The following is a 16,016-nucleotide window of genomic DNA, read 5'->3' on the forward strand; positions in this document are numbered from 1 at the left end:
TTACATTTTCCAACTAAGTAATGCCAAGTCATTCCCTCACCAAATTTCATTTCTCTATCGCTCCTCATTTTTTATATTTAATTAGTGATGTATATATAAATATTAATTTTAACTCTTACTTTAACATTTGACTAATTTTCTTAGTGTAATAATTTTAGTTTTGGTTGATATGTTTTTGAAAATTAATTATATTAAATTATTATTTGTTTATTAATTTTGGTAAATATCTAGTTCTATTAAAATATTTTTTATAAAGAGTAAAAATTATTTTATACATATTAGAGACACAAATGAATTACATAGTTAGTTTTTAAAATTTTATTTAAAAAATGATATGATAACAAAATTAAGTTTTGTATTATTAATAGGTCACGACACATATTTTATTTACTGTGTCATTAATATATATATATATATATATATATATATATATATATATATATATATATATATATATATATATATATATATATATATATATATATATATATATAATCTCTTTATATTTTTGTGTGTTTGTATATTTTACTAATTTATAATAAAATATAATATTTCATATTAAACTATCTCTTTTATGAATTTTATCATTTGGTTTGGTTGTGTAAGTATGAAAATATGATTACCAAATTAAGATAATATTATTAATTTATAATAATACTAAAATAATATTTTAAATATTTTAATTTAAAATAATTAAAAAAAAACTTAAAAATCAAAAGAGTTAATTATTGTGATAATTAAATTTTAAATAGAAAAATTAACTAAAAATTTAAAAATAATTTGAAGTTAAAATATTGTATTTATTTTATCCAAATTAAACCTAAAAGGGTTGAAATTATTTAATTATAATTTTAAACACAAATTAGGTATAATTTATAACTTAAAACAATTAAATAAATACCCTAAAATACCCAAAAATAAAATAAATGAACATAATTTTTATTATGTTGTCAATTTTTTTTTTGTATTTGGTGAAGAAAAACACAATAAATGGATAAAAATTCGATTTCAAATAATTTTTTTATTAAAAATATAAACTATTAATCTTGTGTGTAAGAAATTATATTTAAATTTTGTAATAGGATTCAAGATCATCGAATCAGCGCTGAATTTTCATCCAGCGTTGAATTCTCATTCAGCACCCAGAAACATGTCATGCATTCGGTTGTAGCGGAAGTAGCGCGCCCGAATTCACACCAGAATAACTAACGGGGACGCTAACCCCCGTTAGCCCAGACGTTTCAACACCAACGGAACGCCAAAGGAACGTAACAACGCGTTTTATTTAAACAAAACGACGTTGTTTTGTTCTTCTTCTTCGCGAACGCCGGAGGCCGCAATCGACACCGACAATTTTTCTAGAAGGCCTGTCTCTCCCGTTTCTCAACCTTATCTCTCCGTTCTTTCACTCATGTGCACGTCTTCTCCTCGCCATCATATTTAGCATGGAGAATTACTTTGTGCCGACCTCTTGCCAATCAACTTTCCAGCCTCATATGAGAATGGAAAACTTGAGCATTTTCTAGATCGGTAGATGAAGAATTTCCCCTAGGTTTAGAAGTCAAATCCTACGCTAGACCTAGGCTGTTAAGGACAAAACATAAAACTTTGTAAAATAACTTCCAAAGCAAAATCGAAGTTGAATTCAATTATGATAACTGACTTAGTTGAGTGTAAATACTTTCTAGGCATTCTTCTTTCAATCCATCAAACAATCATCAAACATTACCGCCTAAATCGAAGAATCGTGAAAAACTCCTGCGACTAATTTTTGTAAAAACTTTTTCAGCGAGCTAAGCTTCAATCCAGGGATCGGGAAAACTTCCTACACATCATTTGTCATTTTCAAATAAATAATCTTTTAAATTAAATATGTTTGATTAATTTAAATCGGGTTTTAATTAAATTTTTATTTGATTCCCGAATTATTAAAATTTGAATAAAATTAATTATTTTTATATGATTAATTTTAAAAACTATCAGTTATTTTTTTCAAAATCTTTTAAAATAATATTTCATTTTAAAAAGATGTCTGACACCCAAACTAAGGTTAAAACGCATCGAACTTCTAGGCACCCGACGATTCCCCGTATTGCCACGTGTCCACCAAACATGTGCTAAACTGCGATGAAACTTCCCGCAGTTAAATGTTATAATCTTTGCAAAAATAGATAAATTAAATTTGTTATCCTTTAAAAATAAATAATAAAAAAATTCAATCATTCTTTTTCTTCCTCTTGTGTAATTTTTATTTATTTTAAAATTCCTAATTTATTAGGATCAACCAGGGGTGGAAAATTACCGATATTAAAGGTATATCGAAAATACCGTACCATAATATATCAAAAATATCGACTTTTAAGGTATACCGAAAAAAGGTATGGTATGATACCGATACCGTAATTATTGGTACGGTAAAGGTATGAGATTTTTAAAATTTTGGTATATCGAGATATACCGAAATATCGAAATAGTATTTATAAGTTAATATATATATATATATATATATATATATATATAATACTTATAAAAGGAAATAATTAAATAGATTTAAAATTAATTTAATTATAAAAATATAATTTTTTGAATAATATCAAAATATAATTATACTGAAATATTATTTCATATATGCAATCTTTACCTTATCAATGGGATTGATTTTTTTAAAAATTAATATATTTTTTAGGTATCAAATATATAATACTGATACCGTACCGAAAATAGGGTATACCGAAATTAAGGTAACGTAAGAGTATGAATTTTTTGTATGCCGAATTTAAGGTATATCGAAACAAGGTATACCGAAATCAAGGTAAGGTAAATGTATGCATTTTTTGCATACCGAAATTTTAGGTAAGATATAAGGTATGGATAAAATATTAAGGTATACCGTACCGACTCACCCCTAATCACAACAACAATTATAATTATTTTTAAAAACTATAAAATAAAATTTATTTTATTTTTTTGTATTAAAGTTGTGATTAAATTAGATAAAAATAAATAATTTATTTTTTATAAATATTTAGATCAAGTTAGAAATTATTTTTAAATAAACCATAATTGATTTTGATTTTTTTTTTATATAGCAAATAAGTCCAATTATTTTCAAAGGATTTCCATTTTCTGGCTCTCCCTCTTCGTCAACCTGAACCTCAATCCTCTCAAAATATCTATCTTTTACCCTTCAAACCCAGCAAGAACACACCTTTGCTTACGCTGAATCTATTGACAATTTTCATTAATTTGGAATTCATGGCGGCGGCTCCTTTCTTACTCGAATCAAACCTCAAATGGAATCCCCTTTTACATCCCAATTCAATTCGATTGATCCGCTCCAATTCCATCAGAGTACTTCCCAGGTTAACCAGGTCTCCCAAACTCTCCCTTAGCTGCTGTTGCATGAACAACAACAACAACACATCTAATATCAGCGAGCGAGAACCTAATTCGAACCCATTTGAGATTCTCGCTAGAACCGTCATGAATGCCATCAAAGAATTAAGAAAACCCGCTATTGCTGCAGTTTTGATGGGATTACTTCTGATGTATGATCCGAATTCAGCACTTGCAGCTTCCGGAGGGAGGATGGGTGGGAGGTCTTTCTCCTCGAATTCGTCTTCTTCATCGAGAAGTTATTCATCACGTTCTGCTGCGCCTAGTTTTTCCTATTCAACGCCTTATTATGCTCCCACTCCATTTGGGGGAGGTGGGTTTTATGTTGGGCCGGCTGTTGGGTTTGGAGCTGGTTCGAGTTTCTTCTTCATTTTGATGGGATTTGCAGCTTTTATGTTGGTCTCTGGATTTTTATCGGATCGTTCTGATGATGGTCTTCTTTCGGCTACTGAGAAAACCAGTGTTTTGAAGCTTCAGGTACTTACTTGGTTACTTCATTTGTGAAGAGAGTTTGGTTTTCCAAAACCAAGTTATAGAATATGATGGAAGTTATCTGTTTTCAGTTGTTGGTTGACATAGACAATATCCATCAATTGCTTGTTTTCTTGGTTGATTTGATGCAGAATCAAAGTTAGAATGTTTATTACTAATTGCTAAAGGCACATTTGTTGATATTAGCTTATATTGTTGGGACTGATATTATCCAATTTAGATATTAGATTATTTGTGTTGAATCATTCACAGTTCATTTCTGCTGGATTTTGATCCTCAATTTTTTTATTAGGAATTTTCCAATTTTACTTTAGATTGATATACTAATAAAGTTTGAGATGAAAGGGTTTTGACTCATTTGTAGTTTGATATTCCATTCTCATAATGCATATAGGGTTCTTGGTTTCAATTTCATTAGGTTGGCTTGCTTGGATTGGGGCGAGACCTTCAAAGAAAACTTAACAGGATAGCTGAAACTGCAGATACATCTACGCCACAGGGTCTGACCTTTGTATTGACTGGTAAATTTCTTAAAAACACATCTGCTAATGTTTTGGTTGCGGTTTTTTTGTGTTAAGGCATGAATTTGGACTTAAAGGCGATTTATGGGTTAAGGAATTCCATGCTATTAGAAAAGAAAAACAATTGCAAAACCTCGTGTTTTAGGCTTCAGAGAATCTCTGAGGGATCATATAAACAGTTGCTTTAGTAAACCTATCATTCGATTGGTAGGATATTACTTAAAATGGTACAAATTGGGTATTTTTCTCAATTATGTCTTGTCATTTGATTCAATAGCCGTGATTTGATAAATACTTATAATTCTCGGATAGAGTATTAGAACAGAAAGATCCATTAGATAATGAACTATTGGTTTTAAGCCATATCAGGTGATTAATCAACAATTCAAAGCACTTTTCTTGCATGTTCTTCAAAAACTACTGGTCCTGTTTGGTATTTTTCAATTGTTTTACTATGGTTTTGGTAAAGGTAGATAACAGGTAGGTTAAACCTTATAGCAATATTCAGTGTTTTCTTCTGAAAAGCCATTCCAACCTCCTCTAACAGTGGTATCACTTTCGGCAATCTTTTTGAGTTTCTTAAATAAAAATATTACCTGATTTAGAATAAGCCCATTGTATTCTTTCAATAATAAATATCTGTCTTTAGATGAGATTCAATGTTTTCTTCTTATGTTTTGAGTAAGGACTTGGAAAGTCTGAATTTCAGCCAGAAGACTCTCATCAAGCAAATTTAATAGATAAATGGTCCTAGAATTATTTCTATTTTTCTATGTATAGGTTCTGTAATTGATTAATTTTCTTTTGGCTTTAATGCAGAAACAACGCTCGCCTTGCTCCGAAACCCTGATGTTTGCATATCCGGCTATTCATTGGTAATTCGAATTCCTGTCTCTTCCATTATCTTTATTCAGGCGAAATAATGAAGGAAACAACTGTTTATCATTTTGCTCCTAAACCGTTTTCCTTCAAAGATTGTTTATTGTGCTCCTTCCAAAGTGTCCATGTCCACTACATGATAAGATAGATGATCAGAACAATCTCATTTGGGAAGGCTAGACCAAGTTTTAATGAACAAATCTTCATTTTACTTAAAATTTAATTCCAGGTGGATGTTAAGCGAGGTGTTGACGAAGGTGAGAAGCGATTTAACCAACTTTCAATTGAGGAAAGAGGTAAATTTGACGAAGAAACCTTAATCAATGTTAACAACATTAGAAGACAAAGCACTAGCAGCCAGAGATCAACTGGATTCAGAAACGAGTACATTGTTGTAAGTACAAACCATAAAAAGACCTTGTTTAAGGGTTACTTGAATATCAAATCACCAATCACTTCATCAACTAAACTACCAAATTACCCTTGCCCTTGTTCGGATTTGGGTTATTTGAAATTGCAGATAACGATATTGGTGGCTGCGGAAGGAGTACATAAACTGCCAACCATCAATGGCAGTGGAGACTTGAAGGAAGCTTTGCAAAAGCTTGCTTCTATACCTGCAAATAGAATACAGGTACTATACTAACCAGAAAAATAACACTGGATTCGTGGTTTAACTGAACTTGTGCATGTTTTATAGGCTGTTGAAGTTCTATGGACACCTCAGAATGAGAACGACACACTTTCAGAGAGGGAATTGATCGAAGATTACCCGCTCTTGCGTCCTCTATGAGAATCGAAAGAGATAAATCAAAATGGTTGGTGGATATTGAATATAGATATTAGCTTTGATGTTCATATGAATTTTGGAAAGTTTTATCAAGCTAAACATGACTTGAATGAAATAGAATCATGGTTGATGGTATCTAAAATTCTGTTGTCATCAATTAATTTGTTAAATGGTCAGTTTGATTCAGCTTATTACTAAGAGTAAATTTTTTAAAATGATAAATTTATTTTCATAGTTCTATTTAATTAGTAACGTTACACTCCAACCAAAATAAATTAAAATTCAATAAACAAACAAAAGAATCATGACACTCTAATGAGATATGAAAATAGAAATGAAATACCATATCCAATCACAAGCTTTCAATACTTAAACCTCAAAAACTCGCGATATTCTGCCTCGTTTTCTTTATAAGGTAGTCTTGTTGTTCTTTTACGAGCGTATAATAGTCCTTTTGTTCCTTTACGAGCGTAATTAATATCGTTGCAAATTTTGTAAGCTTTCTTTTTAACATACATTTTTTCTAATACTCTCCTCCTTCTCAATATGCTTTATTCAATTATTCACATACTTCATTGAAGCACATAAATTGTATGACTTGACCAAAGTCATCTTACAATAACAAGTTTCTAAATGAGCACATAAATTGTATGACTTGACCAAAGTCATCTTACAATAACAAGTTTCTAAATGAGCACATAAATTGTATAACTTGACCAAATTCATCTTACAATAATAAGTTTCTCCATGATCCCCGACATTTGTACAATTCATATCTTAACTTCCTCTTTCGAGAGACTATATCCATCATTATTTTGGCAAAACCCAAACTCAATGTCGAAGTTGTTTTCGGTATTTGATTTTCCTCCAACTTCTCGGAGTCTTCTATTATAAAATCCTCAAGCGATTATTTTCAATAAAAATATATTCACTTGTTTTTAGTCAAACATATATTTACAATAATATAATAAATTCACTTACCAAAACAAATCATTATATATCCCCAATTTGATGCTAATCACCTATTATAGATCATGAAATAGTTTAGGATTAAGAAAATTGATTGATAAATTGAATGATTGAATAATGATTTTTTTAATAAAATATGATAAAAAAAAATTGTTAAAAATAATATCAAATATAGAACAAGTTTTAAGAGATTATATGTTGTGCATTATTTTGAAATTATTTATTATTTTTTAATAATATGATTTAAATTATTAATTAATTAAATACTAATATATATTTTCAAATATACTAAATAATAAGAATCCTATTATATAAATAGTTTATTTGTACACTTGTTTTTTTGTTCTAATAGCAGGTTATTTATGATTACACTTTTTTTGGAAAACATTTATGATTATTTTTAAATAACTCTATTTATTCAAAATTTTAATTAAAATAAATTTTCTTATATTATTTTAAAATAAAATAAATATTAATAATAAAATATTTTGATAATCTTATAAAAATTACCTAAATAAATCACTCAATTAAAATTATATTTTGAAAATGAGCTATTAATTAAATAACCACGTATCAGTCGATTATTTGACAAAACTTTGAATATTTTGGGCCTTATTATTGGATGTATGATGTATCAAAGCCCAAATGTAACAAGGCCTTTATGGATATTTTTTATTATTTGAATAACTTATTTAAAAATAATTTTGTTTGATGTATTATTAAAAAGTGAGTTATTTAAATTAAAATATATAATTGTATATTAAAAAATAATTATAATATCATAATTATTGGTTAGTATGAATTATTTATGGATTAATACTTTTTTAACTATATATATAACATTTTAATTAATGAAAATAAATAAATAATAATTTATTTAAAATTATTCTAATAATCCAATCAAAAGTTTAAGATAATCCCAACTCACTCATTCCTCATTCTTCTTCTTATTGAAATAAGACCATGTCAACACTCAAAACAACAATGTAACACCTAAAATGGCATATATAAAGTGACACATAAGAACTAAGGGCTCTTTTGATATTGTGTTTTATGATTTTTGAATATTTTTAAAGTTAAATTATTAAAATATTTTTTTAATATTTAAAAGTAAAATTATGTAAGCATATATATATATATATATTATAATATAGTAAAAATTTAGATTATTATAAAAAAAAATTAAAATTTTTATAAAATATAATAAATAAATATATTAGTGATTTTATATATTTAATTGTGTCTATAGTGTTTGACCAAAATCAAGGTGAGATCGGGACGGGACAAAAATACCATCCCCACTCTATTCTCGGTCAATTACCGATCAAACTAGAGAAAAATTATCTCAAACAGGACAATTCGATTTGATTATCGTAGAACGATTTCAAATTATCATCTTCCTTTTCATTCTCTCTAATATTTTTTTAATTTATTAACCAAAATATTAAAATATATTTTATTTTAAATTATTATTTTTTATTTAATATTATATATTTATAAATTTGTAAGTCTACTTATAAAAAAAAAGATAATTGTGTCGTTGTGCCTGGGCTGTGAGGGCTCTCAGCATAGTTCAATGTGCTTATCAGCGCCATGTGGATCATCTAAAGCACATTAGCATGGCGTACTCTTCCTGTTCGAACCGGGTCGAACCGGGGTTTGAAAACAAACTCCTCACTCAAAATTATTCTCAACAATTATTTTTTTCAATAACCAAATTATTACGTTAATTCAAATCCGAACAAACTCAAAATGTAGAGACAATTTTCCATAAAAAAAAATAATAAAAAATCTCAAAATAACCAAATAAAACAAAATCAAGAACAAACAATCTCTAAATAAAGAACAATCAAAGACCTTCACATGACAAGTAAAATGTGAGTTGGTTGACACATCATCAAAGTGGACCCCACTAACAGAGAAGATGGATGAGTCCGCCCACAAGTGCAGGTGCAGCTGCAACACCAACAAGAAGGGCTGTTAATAATAATAATATTAATTATTATTATTATTATTTACCCACTTCCTTTTATTATTTATATATATTTATAATGCACTCTTTCCATTCAGATTTTCTTCGTCACCATTCTCCCCCTCTCTCTTAACCTATCTCTCTTAACCTAATGGAGAAGAACGAAGACGATTGGGTAAAGGCAGCCCTGGCTAACGATGATATAGTAGTCCAATTCCTCTTGAATCTTAAACAATCAAACAAGATCGACACGCCGACCGTTCTTCCACTCGATTGGACCGTAAGACAGCTCCGTACGAAGAAACCGCCGCCGCCTCTTAGGTCAAGTCCTACCACACCGCTCTCTTGGAGCTACGCCACCGCTACAGAGAGCTGCGGCGGCGGAGGATCTGGTGACGGATTAGAAGAATCCAGTCGTCATTCACTTCCTAAACGCAGTGAATCATCGAGATCTAAGGTTCGTAATCGTATTTCATTTGGGTTCTCTTTTTGCTTTATCGCCGCGGCGCAGGCGATATCCGTGTTAGTCATGCCATGTTGTTTTGGTTATCATTCCTATGTGGTTTTACTCTTTATTTGTGTTTTTACTTTTATACCCTTTTGTTAGGTAATGTATTTACGGTGTTTTTTAAAATGTTTAGGTCTGATTTTGTTTAAATTTAATTTGGAGACTAAATCAATTTAATTAGTCCAACTGTAAGTTAACAAATTTCCAAAGGCTTGTTTCATATTGGGCCTTATTTGGACAAGAGTTTTAATAAAAAAAAAACTTGAATTATTTGAGGTTAATTTTGAGTAAATTATTTTATATAATGATAAAATAAAAAATAATAATTTAAAATAAATGATGTTTTAGTATTTTGATTAATGAATTATTATATAGAAGAATGTTGTTTTTTTTTTATTTGTGTTATTGAAATAACTTAAACAAAATAAGTCTTTGAGTTTTTAAGGATTTTTTTTTTTTGAAGTGGTCTTGTATGTAAAATATGTGATTTGGGTTATTAATTTGTTAAATAAACAACTAAAAAAACATATGGTGTTTGAGGAAATGGTTTTTTGGGTTTTATCCTAAAAATATTTTTCGATAAAAATTAGGAAAAAATTGATTTTTAAAGTTTGAGAATAGAAGAAACATCTGACTCCTTCATGCATGCTCACTTGGCTCGGGGGGATATAGCTCAGTTGGTAGAGCTCCGCTCTTGCCCTTTGATTTCAGAGAATATAGTGTAGATGAGAGAATGATAGTTTAGAGAAAGAGGATAAAATTAGAGGATAATTTTGGTATTTAAATAATAAAATTATTTAATTTTATGGTTGATAAGATGTTTAAGTTTTGAGATAAAAACTGAATTTTATCCCAAAGACCTTTTTATCAAACGAGACTTAAGAGAAAAAAAAGATGGACTTTAACCATAATTACCTGTCCGAGTGGCATATGAAAGGATGAAAATGCCCTTATTGCATTAGGGTAGTTTCACATGATTACAAATGATGTGGCATATATTTATTTTTGTATTGAAAAGACAAAAAAACAGGTTTCCTTTCTTTTTGTCCACGTTGAATTTAATGTATTGGATGGAGGGTAATTTGGTACATTTAGAAATATCTTCTGGGATCCGTATAAACCGGTGGCGTGTGAGTTTAGTTTGGTGTTAGTGTAGTTAGTGGTTGAATGCTTTTATGTTAGACAACAGAAGTGGGAAATGATTCCATGTGTCGCAATGTTTTTTTCTTTTACCTGTGCCACTTTACTTTTGACCATTGATCTTTTTATTTTTTATCCACATCTGTTATTGTGTTTTTTTTCATACCCTTTTCTTTTATATCATTTTGAGGAATTCAATGTTATATATCTTATTAGTTTGACTTTTATCTTAATTTGATTTTATCTAGGATGAGCATTATTTTACTTATAAATTAATTAACCCAACTAATTCTAGAAAAAAATTTGCATAGATTAAGTGACAAGATGGTTCTGATTAAAATTCACGATTTGATTCTTATTTAAAACATGGGTTAATCTACTTATCTATATTTACAAAAAAAAATTACAAAAAATTCAACTTAAAAAGTGTCAAAATTGTAAGTTTATTTTCACTTAAAAACACTTTTCACAGTTTAAAATTTTCAAATAATAGTCTAATACATATATTATCATTATTTTTTTAATTAAATCTAACACTGATATTTGCAGGTTAGTGGTCCAGGTGGAACAACTATAACCTTGTCAAAGAAACCCAGAAAGAAAAAGGTAATTGACTATTTTAAACACTTTTTCTTTCTAAATTTGAATTCCAATCTGGATTTTGCAGAGAAAGTGTATAATAAATATATTTTAGTAATTTAAAACTTTATTTGGATTCTTTCAATTATCTATTGTTAATTACATGTGTAATTTGATAGATAATCTCTCCATATATATATAGAGAGAGAGAGAAAAAAGAGTGAAAAGAAAAAAAGGTTAAACCTGTTTGATTCAGCTTTTTACCAACAACTTATTCACTCAAGGTACTATAGCTTATTTTTGCAATATAAGCTAGAATCAAACATGAATGAGAAATCTGACAAATGATTTTTATTTGTTCATATTCTTTATTATCATGTTGGCATGCATTTTGAGTGTCCAATAAGCTATCTATCTTATCTTAGAGCTCAAAAAGTCATATTTGTTTGCAGACTTTAGCAGAGCTTAAAGAAGATGAAGACTTGCTTCTCAAGGAAAGAAGGAATTTGAAAAGGGTATGTCACTGTTTTGTTTTTTTGGAATTTTAAAGTTTTATCATTAGACCTTGCTTGATGTTGGGTTATTTGAGATTTAAAAAAAATATATTGTTCAATGAAAAAGTAGGTTTTAATGAGATAGATGAAAACAAATAAGATGTGAATAAGAGTTTTTTTAATAAAATTTAAAAAACAAACCAATTCTCAAAAGAGCTCTAGATGTTGCTATATTTTTGTTATTTTAGATCCAAATTCATGAGAAACAACTTTTAAGTTTTGGAATTGAAATATGGCTAAGAGCTTGTTTTGATCTTGGATTTTATTAGTTTTCCAAAGTTTCTTTTTTGGGTTTTCTTGAAAACTTTCGTTCAATTGCATCAATATCATTCTAATTATCACATCACTTAATTCATTAACTAAAATACCAAATATTTTGTTTTTATTAAAAAAAATTCTTACAAAAACCCATAAAAATCCTAAAAGCACAATATCAAACTAGTATCCTATTTTTTAAAACTCTTAGATCTAACTTTCCTTGAATCATAATCAGGAATTGGCAGCATTGCACATCAATTTGGAGAAAGAAAGAGTCAATAATGAAAGGCTTAAGAGACTAAAGGTAACAATAATCTGAATGTTTCCTTTTTTCTATAAGATTCAACATTATTTAGTTAACTAAAAAACATTTTTCAATTTTAACCTACAGATGGAAACACAAGAAACCCAAGCCAAGGAAAATACATCTGTTTCAATCAGCCCCCTTAAAATCGAAGCATCTAATGATCCGGTTTCATCAATCTTCTCTACATGCTCTAGAATTGGTGAACAATTTTCAGTGCCAACCACAACTTGCAGACAACAAGAATTCAAGGATGTAGGCTTTCTCATACCCGATTTGAATATGCCATTTGAAGATGGTTTCGCATGCGAGGTTCAAGCTGGAGCTGCGAGCTAACAAAGAATAGGCCGCGAAATTGTAACTATAGATAACATATTTCCTTGAGAACTTTCCTAAATTGACTAGAAAAGTTTATTTTATTTTTGAACATTTTTCTTCATAAGGAAATGCTAAGGAATAGATTTGAGATTCTAACTTTTATGTTAGTAGAGATTATGAAAACAATTGGTTTGAAATCATTTGAAGCTGGTATTTTTTTTTATTGAGAATCAGTTCATAGTAAATTGTTGATGATTGTTCCTTTTTATTTTATTTTATTTTATTTCCTATGAGATCAAATAATTGTTATGAATCTTGTAAAGTTGAGGCTTTTTATTATTTAGAGATCTTACATAATTTTTCATTTTCTTTTAACTAAGATATTTATGTTAACATGACTAATTCTCATGAAGAAGGGTTAAATAGAATAATCTACCTTGTCACATCTCACATGTACCTTTTTTTTGTTTGAATGCTAATATGTTAATTTACACTAGAAATATTTATTAATTGTTGTAAGGAGCTTATAATTAGCTCATTTAAAAACAACAAATTGTTAATTAAAAATTTAAAAATGACATGTTGTCAATTGTTTGTGCCAAGGAAACAAAATAGGAAGTTGCCTTTGATGATGATCTCAGTCCAGTTCCCAGATCTTGTCAGGAAGAAAATGTTTTTATAATAATAATCCCAAACTAATAATTTTTTATTAGACAAACAATAATTAATTTCTACATGGAGTTGAAATAACACTATTTAAACAAATTATGATCAATAATATAAACAAAGCAAAAATTGAAGGTAATTCATAATGAATTGATGAAGAAAGTCTATGACAAACTATTGAAGGATTGAAAGAACACTAATTAGTGTGGTTATTATTATCTAGATCTTAAGAAATTTGATAGCTAGAATTTTATTATAAAAAAGGTTCTCCTATTACCAATTGAGATTAAAATATTACACAAAGCCTCAAAATCTCACCCACAAATGAACATTGTATCAAATGATCAGAAGACTCATCCATTTATCATTTAAGATACAATTAACATACACCATAATTTAACATCATTTGATTATCGATAAGTATGAAAAGAAACAAAAAAATAGGACCTCCTATCAATAGTCCCCATGATGACGGCCAAACACAAGAATTATGGGTTACATTATCAAAGTCAAGATAGTAACTAGGACAACTTGATATTAAAATACATTGTAGGAATGGCAAGATTTTAGGTTTTTGGGTATCTGATCTGGATATGATCCCGAATATATTTTGGTTGTCGGATAGGTTTGGATTTAACTCAACTCAATCTTTTCACCAACCCAATTCGTCTAGATCATTTTTTTTTAACAATTTCAAAATATTTATGAACTGTTTAATATAATATAATTTATTCAATATATTTATGACCCATTTTTAACGAATTTGTCTTAGTATCAACTAATTAAATTTATTTTAAAGAGATCAAATATGACTTAGCATCAACGAAATCTCAATACTTCTTTACTCTCAAATTTCAAAGAAAAAAAGAATTTATCCAACAATGTGTTACATTTTCAAAGAATGACTTATTATTTCCAAAACAAAAAACATTAAATTTATCTCATTTTTTTGTTATTGAGAATTTAGAAAATGCCCTTGAGTTTTCATTATCAATAAAGAATTTGAGGAATTGTTACCAAAAGCTAGGTACTTTCTGATATATGGGTGGATTCTTATTGATTGATTAAATTACAATACTTCTTGATTTTTAAATTAAAAACAAAATAACAATATCAATTAGAAATTAAAATACATAAATTTTGGTATCTTATAAACTAATAAAACAAGGATATTTGGAAACTATGAAGGCTAGCATAAGAAAATTAGTGAGAGAATAGGAGAGAAAATGAGATTAAATCATGTCATTCTTTTGAAAATGAAAAAGTGTAAGCATAAGAAAATAATATAATTTTATTTTTTTAGCTAATAAAAATATTGTGACACATTATTCCCTTTCTCATTCTTATTTTAAATTTTTTAATCATTTTTCATTTTAAAAAATATTTATTTTTATTGAGCTATAGCTCAATTTTGACTTAAAAATATGTCAATACATTTTTTAAAATATATATTTTGGGTGAAAATATTTCGTTAATATGTTTAATTAGATGTTTAAAAAATATATTCATAATTTAATGATGATGTTTAATTCAAATTTAAGCCCAAATACAGATATAGATTTATAAAGTAATTCTACGTCGGCCCATCATCTCAAAAGCATACTATTATTCTCTTCAACAAAAATATCCATTGGCCATTAGCATACCTAATTGTAACATTAAAATTTCTTAACTATTTCATATCATTCTTAATAAATACTAGCATGTATTTCGTAATAATATAAAAAATAATAAAAAAAATATTATGGTAAAAATTTTATGGGCGGGTCAACCCAAAATCCGACCCAAGTATTCATTTATTCTCACATATATCCAAATTAATCACAGCTCTCGACCCGGCAATTCGGACACTTTAAAAATTAAGCATCATTATATATATAGATTAGTTAGTTAAAAAGTTGAACTTATATTGTTAAAATGTCACGCGTTTATCAAATTTTGTGTTGAATTTAAAATATAAAGTGTTATTAGCCTAATTGGTTAAAAAGTTGTACTTATTTTGTTAGGTTGCAAGTTCGAACATTACCTATAACATTTTTAAGTTTATTTTTAACCATTTTAAGTTTATGGGCGGGTCAACCCACAATCCGACCCAAGTATCCATTTACTCTCACATATATCCAAATTAACCACAACTCTTGTTAGATAAAATTAGACCGGTTAATAGAACTTAACATAAATAAACTTCCTATGCAGGAACAGACAAAGAACCGGACTGGTCAAATCACTGAACCGGTTAAGAAACTCAACCGGTCAAACACCTAAACTGACCAGAAACATGACCGCACAAAGAAGGCAAGATCGGTCAAAACAAGAAGGCCGGAAACACTAGACAGTTGGTCATTTAGAAGCCAAGGAATAACCAGAAGCCATCCGGTTAACACAAATAACCGACCAGCATAAGAAGATACTTCGGGTATCTGTTGAGAATGATACCAAAGGAACAGACTGAACATTGCCATATCTATACAAGTCTGCAGGCTGCAGAAAACCGTCCTACAAGATCTTTCCACTTCAGAGCAAATCAGAAAGACAATCTTCCAAGTACAGACAACTGTCTGACCGATAGTTACCACATTGAGTAAAAGACAAACTGTTAGGATCTAGGTAGCCGCTGGAGGACCGGGGTTGGACCGGTTAACGGTTCTCATTCAAAGGGTGGTGGTTAAT

The 16,016-nt window shown here is 28.6% G+C and overlaps 2 protein-coding genes across 2 annotated transcripts; both read left to right on the forward strand.

The window, feature by feature from the left end:
* Positions 1–3,115: 3,115 nt before the first annotated feature.
* Positions 3,116–6,278, forward strand: LOC124941490. Its single transcript, XM_047481827.1, has 6 exons — positions 3,116–3,873; positions 4,307–4,409; positions 5,229–5,284; positions 5,518–5,682; positions 5,809–5,922; positions 5,989–6,278. Exons 1-6 carry the CDS (start codon positions 3,256–3,258, stop codon positions 6,079–6,081), a joined length of 1,149 nt encoding a protein of 382 aa, XP_047337783.1. The 5' UTR covers positions 3,116–3,255; the 3' UTR covers positions 6,082–6,278.
* Positions 6,279–9,127: 2,849 nt separating this feature from the next.
* Positions 9,128–12,948, forward strand: LOC124942612. The gene is made up of 5 exons (XM_047483144.1): positions 9,128–9,476; positions 11,217–11,273; positions 11,699–11,761; positions 12,294–12,362; positions 12,450–12,948. Exons 1-5 carry the CDS (start codon positions 9,171–9,173, stop codon positions 12,696–12,698), a joined length of 744 nt encoding a protein of 247 aa, XP_047339100.1. The 5' UTR covers positions 9,128–9,170; the 3' UTR covers positions 12,699–12,948.
* The last annotated feature ends 3,068 nt before the right edge of the window (positions 12,949–16,016 follow it).

Source organism: Impatiens glandulifera, chromosome 6 (assembly GCF_907164915.1).
Source record: "Impatiens glandulifera chromosome 6, dImpGla2.1, whole genome shotgun sequence".
Taxonomy (NCBI): domain Eukaryota; kingdom Viridiplantae; phylum Streptophyta; class Magnoliopsida; order Ericales; family Balsaminaceae; genus Impatiens; species Impatiens glandulifera.